The following is a 14,301-nucleotide window of genomic DNA, read 5'->3' as shown; positions in this document are numbered from 1 at the left end:
CCTGCTCGTCGAACAACTCATTCCAAAGTCATGGACATTAATATGGAGTTGGTCCTCCTTTTGCTGCGATAACAGTCTCCACTCTTCTGGGAAAGCTTTCCTCTAGATGTTGGAACATTGCTGCAGGGACTTGCTTCCATTCAGCCACAAAGAGCATTAATGAAGTTGGGCACTGATGTTGGGCGATTAGGCCTAGCTTGCAGTCTGCTTTCCAATTCATCCCAAAGGTGTTTGATGGGGTTGAGGTCAGGGCTCTGTGCAGACCAGTCAAGTTCTTCCACACCGATCTCAACAAACCATTTTTGTATGGACCTCGCTTTGTGCACGGGTGCATTGTCATGCTGAAATAGGAAAGTGCTTTCCCCACACTGTTGCCACAAAGTTGGAAGCACAGAATTGCGGCTGAGCCACTGTTGCTCCTAGACGTTTACATTTCACAATAACAGCACCTATAGTTGACCGGGGCAGCTCTAGCAGGGCAGAAATTTTACACATTTTCTTTTTGGAAAGGTGGCATCCTATGACGGTGCCATGTTGAAAGCCACTGAGCTCTTCAGTGAGGCCATTCTACTGCCAATGTTTGTCTATGAAGATTGCATGGCTGTGTGCTCGATGTTATACACCTGTCAGCAACGGGTGTGGCTGAAATAGCTGAATCAGTTCATTTGAAGGGGTCCCCATATGCTTTTGTATATATAGTGTATGTATGTTATGGACATTTTCTGAAATTACAATGCCATTTTTTGTGGAAAATCCTGTGTTGCACTTTCAACATATTCTTTCATTTTTTGTTTTTCAGTTCGTAGCACAGTAACTGTGATAGGCTTGTACGGAGAGACGATCGAAGTGCCGTGCAATAATGGAGCTGCCAAGCCCAAGGATCTTATCTTCACTAAATGGAAATATGTAAGTAGTCTTTTTACTGTCATTTGTCTCCCATTGTCTGTTCCAGATACATATGTAGGTGGAGACTACTCATCCAAAAGTTGAAGTCAAACAAACTGATTTTAAATCAGCACATTTAACACACACACATTCCACATGATTATTATCCAAGAGAACATGACAACAACAGTAATGAATCATTAATGAGGTGGTCTAGACAGCGCCTAGAGATGGAACAAGTTTTTGGTGGTTGAAGCCCTGTTCCACCACTTTGTATTGCAGTCCCACCCCCCAAAAAATGATTTAAAAACTGTTAAGTCTCATGATATGTTGTAATTCAATCTAAGGCAATAACATACATATTGTTTAAAAAAATGTTGTCTAAAGTCATTTTTTATACACCTATTTATTTTTGGGAAGTGGCTGTCCCAAACCCTAACTCCTAAAATTCTTAATTGAGAATGAAGCAATTCATTATTTTTGTATTCTTTTTTATTTCAATAGAACATCTTGAGTTCTTCTATTATTACATTGAATGATAATGATCTAATTAGTAGTTTATTGTTAAACATCTTTCTAAAAAAAAATGCTGTCCTACCTTTTGATGTCACTACCGAAACACACACTTTAAACTAATGTACTTTAAGCCACATCCCTACAAATATCACCAGGTGATGGGATTGCACCTCTCTCCAGCATGGCCACATGGTGAGTAGAAGAAAATGAGTGAGCAAATTGGTAGATATTTTACCTAACATCTAATATATCAAGAAATATGTAAAGTACGATTTTGTTACTAAAATATATATATTTTGCTGGGATCTGTCCAAATGAAAGATGGCTATGGGGATTCTTTAAAGTCCAAAATAAGTAAACATTTTCCAAACCAAAATGGTCACAACCAAAACAATTGACATCATCGAGATATATAGAGGTCTCATCTTTGTATCTGTGCCATTATGGCATCTTTGACAGCACGGGCAGTTCTACCGACTGAGCTACAGAGGGTAGTGGAAAGTGCAGACTTCAGGAAAAAGTGTAGAGTATTGAGATGCATAGCTAGCAGGGGGGCTCTAACTTCTCCAACATTGACATCTACTTGGCCAAAGCACAGATGTCTATAATGTGCTTTTCTGTACTGTACTCATCTGTTATGTGCTCTACTGTACTTTACTGTGCTGTACTGTATTATACTCGAGTTCACTCTACTTGAGTTTCTTACAATTGAAGAAAGGGCCCATGGACTTTTGAGACCACATCAATTTGGTATTTAACTTGTCATGGTCTCAACTTAGTGAGTCTGGGTTTGTATTTTGGGACCAATGTCCTGGTATAAATCTTGGTCTTGAAGTGTTACAGATTCCGTGATAGAAATGTAAAGATAATTTCCGATTGAGCCGACATGCAGTGTTTATCGTGAATGCAATCTTCCTTTAAATTTAATTGCGGATTAAATAAAGCCCTTAGTCTTTGATTTACAACCCCTAGGCAACCCAATTTGAAGAAGATAATGCTCTCTGAGTGCATTGTCTGAGCAGTTCCAGCCCATAGGAATCCCCACCCAGTTGATTTTTAAATATTGGAAGACCTTAATGGCAATGTCTATGTTAAAAGTAATTATATCCATCTAGAGTCCTCCAGTTATCTCTATGATTGAAACTTGATGCCAAAACGCCTATTATTTTGACAAGCTAAAGATGGGTAAAGTGAGAATTTAAACATCTAACAACATAATTAATTAGATGCATAAGTAATTAAATCTATCAACAAGTTTCATAACAATACAATCAACATTGAACATTTCACAGAACAATAAAGATTTTATTTCTCTAAATAAAATGTAAAGGTTTTGAAAATCAGGTTAAAAATCATGTTGTTAATATTTTGTTAATTTGGCATGCAAGAACATTTTTTATTAAATGAATCAGTAATAGTTTAATCAAAATGATCGCTACCCACTGGGCACAGTCATCAGTTCAATGTCAAGTTTTGATTTACATTTGGTTGAGTTGTCAATTATTGTGAATTCAACGTGAAATCAACAAAGAATGTCACCATGTCATTGGATTTAGGTTAAAAGTTAGATACAAAAAAGTCAAAAGGCACTTTTTGCAAATCCAATAAGTTTTCCATTTTGATTCAACATCATCACATAGATTTAGATTCAACCAGTTTTTGCCCAGTGGGTACTGTGCATGGTTCTCTCTTTATTGCTATTTTCATTATGTTTCTAAATAATCACTGACAGTGTCACCAGCAATGCACCCTCACACCTCCTCCTCCATGCTTCATGGTGGGAACCACACATGCGGAGATCATCTGTTCACCTACTCTGCGTCTCCAAAAATCTCACATTTGGACTCATCAGACCAAAGGACAGATTTCCACTGGTTTAATGTCCATTGCTCGTGTTTCTTGACCCAAGCAAGTCTCTTCTTATTGGTGTCCTTTAGCAGTGGTTTCTTTGCAGAAATTCGACCATGAAGGCCTGATTCACGCAGTCTTCTCTGAACAGTTGATGTTGAGATGTGTCTGTAACTTCAACTCTATCAAGCATTTATTTGGGCTGCAATTTCCGAGGCTGGTAACTCTTAATGAACTTATCCTCTGCAGCAGAGGTAACTCTGAGTCTTCCTTTCCTGTGGCAGTCCTCATGAGAGACAGTTTCATCATAGCGCTTGATGGTTTTGCGACTGTACTTGAAGAAACTTTCAAGGTTCTTGAAATTTTCCAGATTGACTGACCTTCATGTCTTAAAATAATGATGGACTGTTGTTTCTCTTTGCTTATTTGAGCTGTTCTTGCCATAATATGGACTTGGTCTTGTACCAAATAGGGCTATTTTCTGTATACTACCCCTACCTTGTCACAACACAACTGATTGGCTCAAACGCATTAAGAAGGCAAGAAATTCCACAAATGACCTTTTAACAAGGCACACCTGTTAATTGAAATGCATTCCATGTGACTATCTCATGAAGCTGGTTGAGAGAATGCCAAGAGTGTGCAAAGCTGTCATCAAGGCAAAGGGTGGCTACTTTGAATAATCTCAAATATGAAATAGATTTTTATGTGTTTAACACCTTTTTGGTTACTACATGATTCCATATGGGTTATTTTATAGTTTTGATGTCTTCGCTATTATTCTACAATGTAGAAAATAGTAAAAAAAAAAAAAAAAAACTAGAATGAGTAGGTGTGTCCAAACTTTTGACTGGTACTGTACTTAAAGTACATGAACACAATTACAGTGAAGGCTACTCTTGACTCAAGGTCAACACAAATCTGTCTGTACAAATCTGGCTCAAGATGAAAGTGTCTGATGAATTGCTGAAGTCTGACCGTGAAACCTAACGTGAAAGTCCCCTGTCGCTTTGCTCAAATCAGGAGATGGATGGCGGCACCTACAGAGACCTCCTGGTCAAGCAGGCGCACAAGGAGGAGGCCCAGATCCAGGCCATGGACGGCTACAAGGACCGAGTCAGCATCGCGGCCAACTCCAGCCTCATGATCCAGGGGGGTTCCCTGGTGGACCAGAGGACCTTCACCTGCATGGTTGTGTACGGCTCCAACCTGGACGAGCACCGTGTCAAAGTCTTGGTCCACAGTAAGTAGTAGCTACATCTTGGTTATGTTCATTAGGTACAGAAGAAAATGGATGTATCTTAAAGCTTCCCCTTGTTGTCAGAGTGCTCGTGGCGAGCTTGAGAAGCCTTTGAAAATATTGAAAATAGTGGGTGGATTGAAATCAACATTTAATCTCAGACCTCAAGTGGAAGCTGTGATGACAACATGTCTCCCTAGGCACTGGATGACATATTCAAAGTCTAGAAAAGTTACACACTTTTGGATGGAGACGCAAGGACAAGGTTTCGCTTCACCGTGACAAACTTGTTCTCCCCTGAGAGGTCACCTCCGCTTCGGGGATAGCCTATAGGTGCAGGCAGAAACAACAAATATATGATCCTGATCGAAACATTGTCTTATGTGTGTGTCTCAGTGAATCACAGGGGAGCATTACAGAGTTACGGACATTACATTTTTCAAGGGAACCTTCAGGCCTGGTTTCATGGACACCACCCTGAAGGCAGGATGAGAGTGTATAGATGGATTTATTTTCATAGAGAAAATAGTACTAATTTTATGCAACTTGTTGTCATGTCGCCATATTGCCAACCAACCATAAGTCCAGCCTACGTCATCCATTCATTACACTATGTAGTAGTATTACTGGTTACATTTGAGCATTGAGTATAACATTTACATTATTCACCGGTTTATTGTTTATTGTTTTTGCAGAGAAGCCATTGCCACCACAGTTAAAAGACAAAGCCAAAGAGCTGGAGAACGGAAAACTGACGTCGGTAAGTAGAACACATTTAACACAGAACATAGCAGACTTCTGCCCCAACTCACCAACTATAAATACTGAACAAAAATATCAACGCAACATTAAAAGTGTTGGTCCCATGTTTCATGAGCTGAAATAAAAGATCCCAGAAATGTTCCATAAGCACAAAAAGCTTATTTCCCTAAAATGTATACAAATTTGCTTACATCCCTGTTAGTGGGCATTTCTCCTTTGCAAAGATAATCCATCCATATCAAGAAGCTGATTAAACAGCATGATCATTACACAGGTGCACCTTGTGCTGAGGACAATACAAGGCCACTATAAAAGGTGCAGTTTTGTCGCACAACACAATGCCACAGATGTCTCAAGTTTTGAGGGAGCGTGCAATTGGCATGCTGACTGCAGGAATGTCCACCAGAGCTGTTGCCAGATCATTTAATGTTAATGTTTCTACTATAAGCTGCATCCAAAGTTATTTTATTGAATTTGGCAATACGTCCAACCGGCCTCACAACTGCAGACCACGTGAAACCACGCCAGCCCAGGGACCTCCACATCCAGCTTCTTCACCTACGGGATGTTCTGGGTTTGCACAACCAAAAAATTTCTACACAAACTGTAATGTGTGCTCTCCATCTGTTCTTGATCAGTACCCTTGCTGCAGTATTCTGTATGTTTTGCAGTTGACCAATGGCTTTCTTGAGTAGACCAGACAGGAGAGCATTACAGTAGTCAAGCCTGCTTGTAATAAAAGCATGGAGGAGTTTCTCTGTATCAGCCTGAGAGAGAAACGGCCGCACCTTGGCAATGTTTCTCAGGTGGTAAAAAGCTATTTTGATCACATTCCTAATGTGTGATTTGAAATGTAGTTCATGTTCTAAAATAACACCTAGGTGTTTTACCTGGTGTTTTATCTTTATTGCCTGTGTGCTGCCATATTCTCTCTGTGCTTTGGCTCCAACAATAAGTACATCGGCCTTCTCTTGATTTAGCTGGAGGAAGTTGTGAGCCGTTCATGTATTTAAATCACTAATACAGTCTAATAATTTATCCGTGGAGCTAAAATCCTCAAGGGGACACAGAAAAGTAAAGTTGTGTATCTTCTGCGTAGCAGTGAAAATCAATGCTGTGCTTTCTGATAACGCTGCCAAGGGGTAACATATATAAACTGAACAGTAACGGACCCAAAATCGAACCTTGCGGAATACCACATGTGATATGTATTTTCTCTGAGTTATGTTCACCAAGGGTGACAAAAAACTCTTAACCTGTTAAATAAAACAATTTAGACCCACCCACCTCTCCAGTCTGTCCAGAAGGACATCATGGTCAACAGTGTTGAATGCAACACTTAAATCCAAGAGTACAAGGGCATAGATCTGTTTGGCATCTGTGCTGGCTTAAAGATAATTTACCACTTTAACTAATGCTGTCTCTGTGCTGTGGTGGGCCTGAAAACCAGATTGGGAATTTAAAAAAAATACAGTTGGCACTTAAAAAATCATTTTGATGTATGAACACCAATTTCTCTAGAATTTTGCTATTGTAGATTGACTGAGAATTGCTAAGAGCTAGATTACTTTTCTTCAGAAGGGGTTTCAAGTTAGCAGTTTTTAGTGCTGTGGGCAAAGTGCCTGTGAACAGGGAATGATTAACAATAGTTTGGACTTATTTAGATATGTAATTAAAAACTGTTTTGAAGAAGGTGGTGGGGATAGGATCGAGAAGGCAGGCAGAAGGCTTATGTTGTGAATGTGATATCACTTTCCCGAACATGTCTGTGTCAACCAGGGAAAATAAATCCATAGTGCCTTTGCGTGGTAGGCTAGGACACATATCATCAAACTTTTCATCAGGTCTTGCTTGACTAATACCCAGCCTAATGTTTTTTATCTTATCTCTGAAATATGGGGTAGGATTTATCAGATCATCAATGGTGGAGAAGAGCACTCTCAAATTATTCTGATTAATAGTGATCAAGTTAGAAAAATGAGCCCGTCTGGCATTTCTAATTGCCTTGTTATATAAGCCAAGTTGCTCTCTCAGAATATGATAATGGACCTGCAACTTTGACTCTCTCCACTTCCGCTCTGTCGGTGCATTCATCCGACGCCATCATCTCATGTTTCAGCATGATAATGCACGGAAAATGTCCCAGTTTTTGCATGGCCTACATACTCACCAGGCATGTCACCCATTGAGCAATCAATCAATCAAATTTATTTATAAAGCCCTTTTTACATCAGCCGATGTCACAAAGTGCTGTACAGAAACCCAGCCTAAAACCCCAAACAGCAAGCAATGCAGATGAAGGAGCACAGTGGCTAGGAAAAACTCCCTAGAAAGGCCAGAACCTAGGAAGAAACCTAGAGAGGAACCAGGCTCTGAGGGGTGGCCTGGCCTCTTTTGGCTGTGCCGGGTGGAGATTATAACAGAACATGGCCAAGATGTTCAAACGTTCATAGTTGACCAGCAGGGTCAGATAATAATAATCACAGTGATTGTAGAGGGTGGAACAGGTCAGCACCTCAGGAGTATAAGTCAGTTGTCTTTTCATAGCCAATCATTCAGAGTTAGAGACAGCAGGTGCGGTAGAGAGAGAGAGAGAGAGAGAGAGAGAGAGAGAGAGAGAGAGAGAGAGAGAGAGAGAGAGAGAGAGAGAGAGAGAGAGAGAGAGAGAGAGAGAGAGAGAGAGAGAGAGAGAGAGAGAGAGAGAGAGAGAGAGAGAGAGAGAGAGAGAGAGAGAGAGAGAGAGAGAGAGAGAGAGAGAGAGAGAGAGAGAGATTTTCACACTGGATATAACAGACTGACCCTAATAAACCATTGCAGCATAAATACAGGAGGGGTCGGGAGACACTGGCTAAACAGGCAGGATATAACCACTTTGCCAAGGCAATAGGGTTAGAGAGACTAGCACTTGAGTAATATGATCCAATCTTTTGGTTCTAGTCAAGATTCTAGCAGCCATGTTTAGCACTAACTGAAGTCTATTTTGTGCTTTATCCGGGAAGCCGGAAAGTAGAGTATTGCAGTAGTCTAACCTAGAAGTGACAAAAGCATGGATTAATTATTCTACATTTACATTTAAGTAATTTAGCAGACGCTCATATCCAGAGCGACTTACAAATTGGTGCATTCACCTTATGATATCCAGTGGAACAACCACTTTACAATAGTGCATCTAAATCTTTTAAGGGGGGGGGGGGTTAGAAGGATTACTTTATCCTATCCCAGGTATTCCTTAGAGGTGGGGTTTCAGGTGTCTCCGGAAGGTGGTGATTGACTCCGCTGTCCTGGCGTCGTGAGGGAGCTTGTTCCACCATTGGGGTGCCAGAGCAGCGAACAGTTTGGACTGGGCTGAGCGGGAACCATGCTTCCTCAGAGGTAGGGGGGCCAGCAGGCCAGAGGTGGATGAACGCAGTGCCCTTGTTTGGGTGTAGGGCCTGATCAGAGCCTGAAGGTATGGAGGTGCCGTTCCCCTCACAGCTCCGTAGGCAAGCACCATGGTCTTGTAGCGGATGCGAGCTTCAACTGGAAGCCAGTGGAGAGAGCGGAGGAGCGGGGTGACGTGAGAGAACTTGGGAAGGTTGAACACCAGACGGGCTGCGGCGTTCTGGATGAGTTGTAGGGGTTTAATGGCACAGGCAGGGAGCCCAGCCAACAGCGAGTTGCAGTAATCCAATTAAAGTAAAAAAAAAAGTAATTCTGCATCATTTTGGACAGATTTTTGCAATGTTACAAAGATGGAAAAAAGCTGTCCTTGAAATATTCTTGATATGTTCGTCAAAAGAGAGATCAGAGTCCAGAGTAGCGCCAAGGTTTTATTTGAGATGACTGTACAACCATCAAGATTAATTGTCAGATCCAACAGAATATCTCTTTGTTTCTTGGGACCTGGAACTAGCATCTCTGTTTTGTCCGAGTTTAAAAGTACAACATTTGCTGCCATCCACTTCCTTATATTTGAAACACAGGCTTCCAGGGAGGGCAATTTTGGGGCTTTCATTGAAATGTACAGCTGTGTATCGTCCACATAGCAGTGAAAGTTAACATTATGTTTCCGAATGACATCACCAAGAGGTAAAATATATACTGAAAACAATAGTGGTCCTAAAACGGAACCTTTAGGAACACCGAAATTTACAGTTGATTTGTCAGAAGACAAACCATCTACAGAGACAAACTGATATCTTTCCGACAGATAAGATCTAAACCAGGCCGGAACCTGTCCGTATAGACCAATTTGGGTTTCCAATCTCTCCAAAAGAATGTGGTGATCGATGGTATCAAAAGCAGCACTAAGGTCTAGGAGCACGAGGACAGATGCAGAACCTTGGTCTGACGCCATTTAAAGGTAATTTACCACCTTTCACGAGTGCAGTCTCAGTGCTATGATGGGATCTAAACCCAGACTGAAGCGTTTTCGTATACATCGTCTTCTGGAAGGCAGTGAGTTTTATATTTTCTGGGTCAAGGTTTGGCTTTTTCAAGAGAGGCTTTATTACTGCCACTTTAAGTGAGTTTGGTACACATCCGGTGGATGGGAACCGTTTATTATATTCAACATAGGAGGGCCAAGCACAGGAAGCAGCTCTTTCAGTAGTTTAGTTGGAATAGGGTCCAGTATGCAGCTTGAAGGTTTAGAGGCCAAGACTATTTTCATGAATGTGTCAAGAGATATAGTAATAAAAAACTTGAGTGTCTCCCTTGATAGTAGGTCCTGGCAGTGTTGTGCAGATTCAGAACAACTGAGCTTTGGAGAAATATGCAGACTTCGTCAAAGAAGTTCAGGAATTTAACACTGCTGAAGTGAAAGCCATCCTCTCTTGGGGAATGCTGCTTTTTGGTTAGCTTTCCGACAATATCAAAAATACATTTGGGATTGTTCTTATTCTCCTCAATTAAGTTGGAAAAATAGGATGATCGAGCAGCAGTGAGGGCTCTTCGGTACTGTCATTCCAAGCTAGTCGGAAGACTTCCAGTTTGGTGTAGCGCCATTTCCGTTCCAATTTTCTGGAAGCTTGCTTCAGGGCTTGGGTATTTTCTGTATACCAGGGAGCTAGTTTCTTATGGCAAATGTTTTTTGTTTTTAGGTGTGCGACTGCATCTAGGGTATTACGCAAGGTTAAATTTAGTTCCTCAGTTAGATGGTTAACCAAGTTTTGTACTCTGACGTCCTTGGGTAGGTGGAGGGAGTCTGGAAGGGCATCTAGGAATCTTTGGGTTGTCCGAGAATTTATAGCACAGCTTTTGATGATCGTTGGTAGAGGTCTGAGCAGATTATTTGTTGCAATTGCAAACGTAATAAAATGGTGGTCCGATAGTCCAGGATTATGAGGAAAAACATTAAGCTCCAGAATATTTATTCCACTGGGTCCAGAGTATGATTGTGGCAGTGAGTAGGTCCGGTGACATGTTGGACAAAACCCACTGAGTCGATTATGGCTCCGATAGCCTTTTGGAGTGGGTCTGTGGACTTTTCCATGTGAATATTAAAGTCACCAAAAAGTAGAATATTATCTGCCATGACTACAAGGTCCGATAGGAATTCAGGGAACTCAGTGAGGAACGCTGGATACGGCCCAGGAGGCATATAAACAGCAGCTATAAAAAGTGATTGAGTAGGCTGCATAGATTTCATGACTAAAAGATGAAAATGCAGTTATTAAAAAAAAAACGTTTTATTGAAATTTGCTATCGTAAGTGTTAGCAACACTGCCTTTGCGGGATGCGCAGGGATATAGTCTCCTGGTGTAACCAGGAGGAGAGGCCTCATTTAACACAGTAAATTAATCAGGCTTAAGCCATGTTTCAGTCAGGCCAACCACATCAAGATTATGATCAGTGATTTGTTCATTGACTATAACTGCCTTGGAAGTGAGGGATCTAACATTACGTAGCCCTATTTGGAGATGTGAGGTATCACAATCTCTTTCAATAATGGCAGGAATGGAGGAGGTCTTTATTCCAGTGAGATTTCTAAGGCAAAAACCGCCATGTTTAGTTTTGCTCAACCTAGATCGAGGCACAGACACGGTCTCAATGGGGATAGCTGAGCTGACTACACTGACTGTGCTAGTGGCAGACTCCACTAAGATGACAGGCTGGCTAACAGCCTGCTGCCTGGCCTGCACACTATCTCATTGTGGAGCTAGGGGAGTTGGAGCCCTGTCTATGTTCGTAGATAAGATGAGAGCACCCCTCCAGCTAGGATGGAGTCCGTCACTCCTCAGCAGGCCAGGCGTGGTCATATTTGTGGTTAAGTCCCAGAAAGAAGGTCAATTATCTACAAATTCTATATTTTGGGAGGGGAAAAAAACAGTTTGCTAACCGGCGATTGAGCTATTAGACTCTGCTGTAGAGCTCATCACTCCCCCTAACTGGGAGGGGGCCAGAGACAATTACTCGATGCCGACACATCTTTCTATCTGATTTACACGCTGAAGCTATGTTGCGCTTGGTGACCTCTGACTGTTTCATCCTAACATTGTTGGTGCCAACATGGATAACAATATCCCTATACTCGCCAGTTTTAGCTTTAGCCAGCACCATCTTTAGATTAGCCTTAACGTCGGTAGCCCTGCCCCCTGGTAAACAGTGTATGATCGCTGGATGATTCGTTTTAAGTCTAATACTGCGGGTAATGGAGTCACCAATGACTAGGGTGTTCAATTTGTCAGAGCTAATGGTGGGAGGCTCAGACCCTGTAAGGAGTAAAGACTAGAGAAGACTCGGACTCTGACTCTGACTCATTGCTTAATGGGGAGAACCGGTTGAGAACCGGTTGAAAGTCGGCTGAATGAGCGACACCGGTTAAGTATTCCTACAGCATTTCCTTCCAGAAGCCATGAGAAAATTGTCCGGCTGCGGGGACTGTGCGAGGGTATTTATACTACTATCTGTACTTATTGGTGGCACAGACGCTGTTTCATCCTTTCCTACACTTAAATTACCCTTGCCTAACGATTGCGTCTGAAGCTGGGCTTGCAGCACAGCTATCCTCGCCGTAAGGCGATCGTTCTCCTGTATATTATGAGTACAATTAGAAGGCATAATGTTAATGTTACTACTTAGCTTCGGCTGGTGGAGGTCGTGTAGAACCATGTCCAGATAAAGCGTCCGGGGTGAAAAAGTTCAATGAAAAAAGTTGAGCGAGGGGAAAAAATTAAAACTATAATTAAAAAGTAAAAAACGTAAAGTTGGCAGGTAGCAAAGAAACGTTAGCAACAAACCGCACAGCAGCACGTGAACAAGTCTACAAGTTGTGACCGGAAAGGACAGAGACAGGAACACAATTGTGAGGCAGCAATTACACTTCCTGCATTTCTAGGACGAGCATGTTTGTGATGCTCTGGATTTACATGTACGACAGCGTGTTCCAGTTCCCACCAATATCCAGCAACTTCGCACAGACATTGAAGAGGAGTGGGACACCATTCTAAAGGCCGCAATCAACAGCCTGATCAACTCTATGCAAAAAAGATGAGGCAAATGGTGGTCACACCAGATACTGACTGGTTTTCTGATCCACCTAGGTATCTGTGACCAACAGATGCATATCTGTATTCCCAGTCATATGAAATCCATAGATTAGGTCCTAATTTATTTATTTAAATTGACAGTTTTTCTTGTATGTACTGTAAAATTTTGAAATTGTTGCATGTTGCGTTTATTTTTGTTCAGTGTAGATGGAAACTGTTGGGAGTCAATCCACCAGAATGGAATGTACATTTAATATGGATCTCGAGTCGCCTTTTTTATTACTATTCTCACCTAACAATTGAAACATTATTGAATAGCTTGAGGCACTTTTGGTCTGTGTTTGTGAGAGAGGGAGAGCGAGAAGGACGTCTACACTGATAACCCGTGAAAGGGATGAGGTGAGGCATGCGTGGTTCATACGCCAATCTAATTACAGAAGTTAGAGTAAAAATATGACTTTGAATGATGTGGAAATAGGTACTGTACTTCGCAACACCTGAATAAAAGAGGTTGTCCTTTTGTCTAAGAAACTTGAGTGTCATAAGAATGGAATGAAATTGTAGTGCCCAGTTACTATGTCTGATAATAATAGGTCTTATTATGTCTTTGCGTGTGTGCATGTGCCTGTGAGATTTGTGTCTGGTTTCAGTGGTGTTTGGAAGTTTCCATTTGGTTGCGGAGGCTTACTGGTTCCAGACTGTTTTTCGTTGTAGTTCTTTTAGTGCTTACATCTACTTCTTGCAGTGTTTGTATTAGCAGAGACCGAGGGACGGAGAGGAAAAGGTGGAGGGTGGGGGGGGACTCTGTTTTGAGAAAACGCCCACTGAGGTATGTCATGTTCAAAGGGCTCTTTCTCTCTCACACTCTCTTTCTTTCACTTGCTTTCACATTCTCGTTCTCTCTCTCTCTAACATGCATACGGAATGGAGCGCCTTCTCAGACAGCTTACTTCGAGAGCAGTGAGTCACTTCAAAGCCAAAACATTCCAGTTTCAGACTTGATATACGGTGACTGCCATGTGAGGGTTCACAGCCTCGACTTATTGCTGACTTATTGCTGTCTAAAAATGGTATCCGAGTGTCACAGATGATCGAGATCCCCACTGCCCTGTATAATGTCTGTTTATTTGTTAGTGTCTGGTTTGTGTGAGTGTGGGTTTCTTTAGGACAGACAGTCACATTAATGAAGTTGTGAACAGCAACTCTGCCACCAGTGGTTTGGAGCCAAGTCAACCACTTAAGGGCACCCATGGGAAGACTAGCCCCTGCAATAGGCAGCACTGTGGGAGTGAGGCATGATGTATTGTAGCTGGATTATTTCCTAGGGCCTTGTCCATTATCTGTTGTTGACGGCCCGCCCAGTGGGCCCCCCGCTTCCATCCTTCTGCCTCGCACCTCTGGAGGAGGGTTCGATTCCTCATGCCACCCACACGCCCGAAACTATACATCATCCGACATACCTACACTGCCTGTGGCTCACACAGCCTGCAAATACTCCTTAACCCACTTTGAGCTTTATCCCCCTGCGTAGCGGATGCACGCATACACACACACACACACACACACACACACACACACGGC

General features: G+C 42.0%; 1 protein-coding gene across 2 annotated transcripts in view; it reads left to right on the top strand.

Annotated features, from left to right (window-relative positions):
• Positions 1–14,301, top strand: part of alcama (activated leukocyte cell adhesion molecule a) — an 86,637-nt gene that overhangs the window by 45,324 nt on the left and 27,012 nt on the right. For both annotated transcript variants that reach the window (XM_029701781.1, XM_029701778.1), the window contains exons 2-4: positions 800–906; positions 4,273–4,492; positions 5,185–5,249. In XM_029701781.1, the coding sequence (XP_029557641.1) occupies positions 800–906; positions 4,273–4,492; positions 5,185–5,249 (392 nt within the window). The remainder of the gene's footprint in view (positions 1–799; positions 907–4,272; positions 4,493–5,184; positions 5,250–14,301) is intronic.

This window comes from Salmo trutta, chromosome 19 (assembly GCF_901001165.1).
Source record: "Salmo trutta chromosome 19, fSalTru1.1, whole genome shotgun sequence".
Taxonomy (NCBI): Eukaryota; Metazoa; Chordata; class Actinopteri; order Salmoniformes; family Salmonidae; genus Salmo; species Salmo trutta.
The sequence above is the reverse complement of the archived record's forward strand: the minus strand, read 5'-3'. Positions and strand labels throughout refer to the sequence as shown.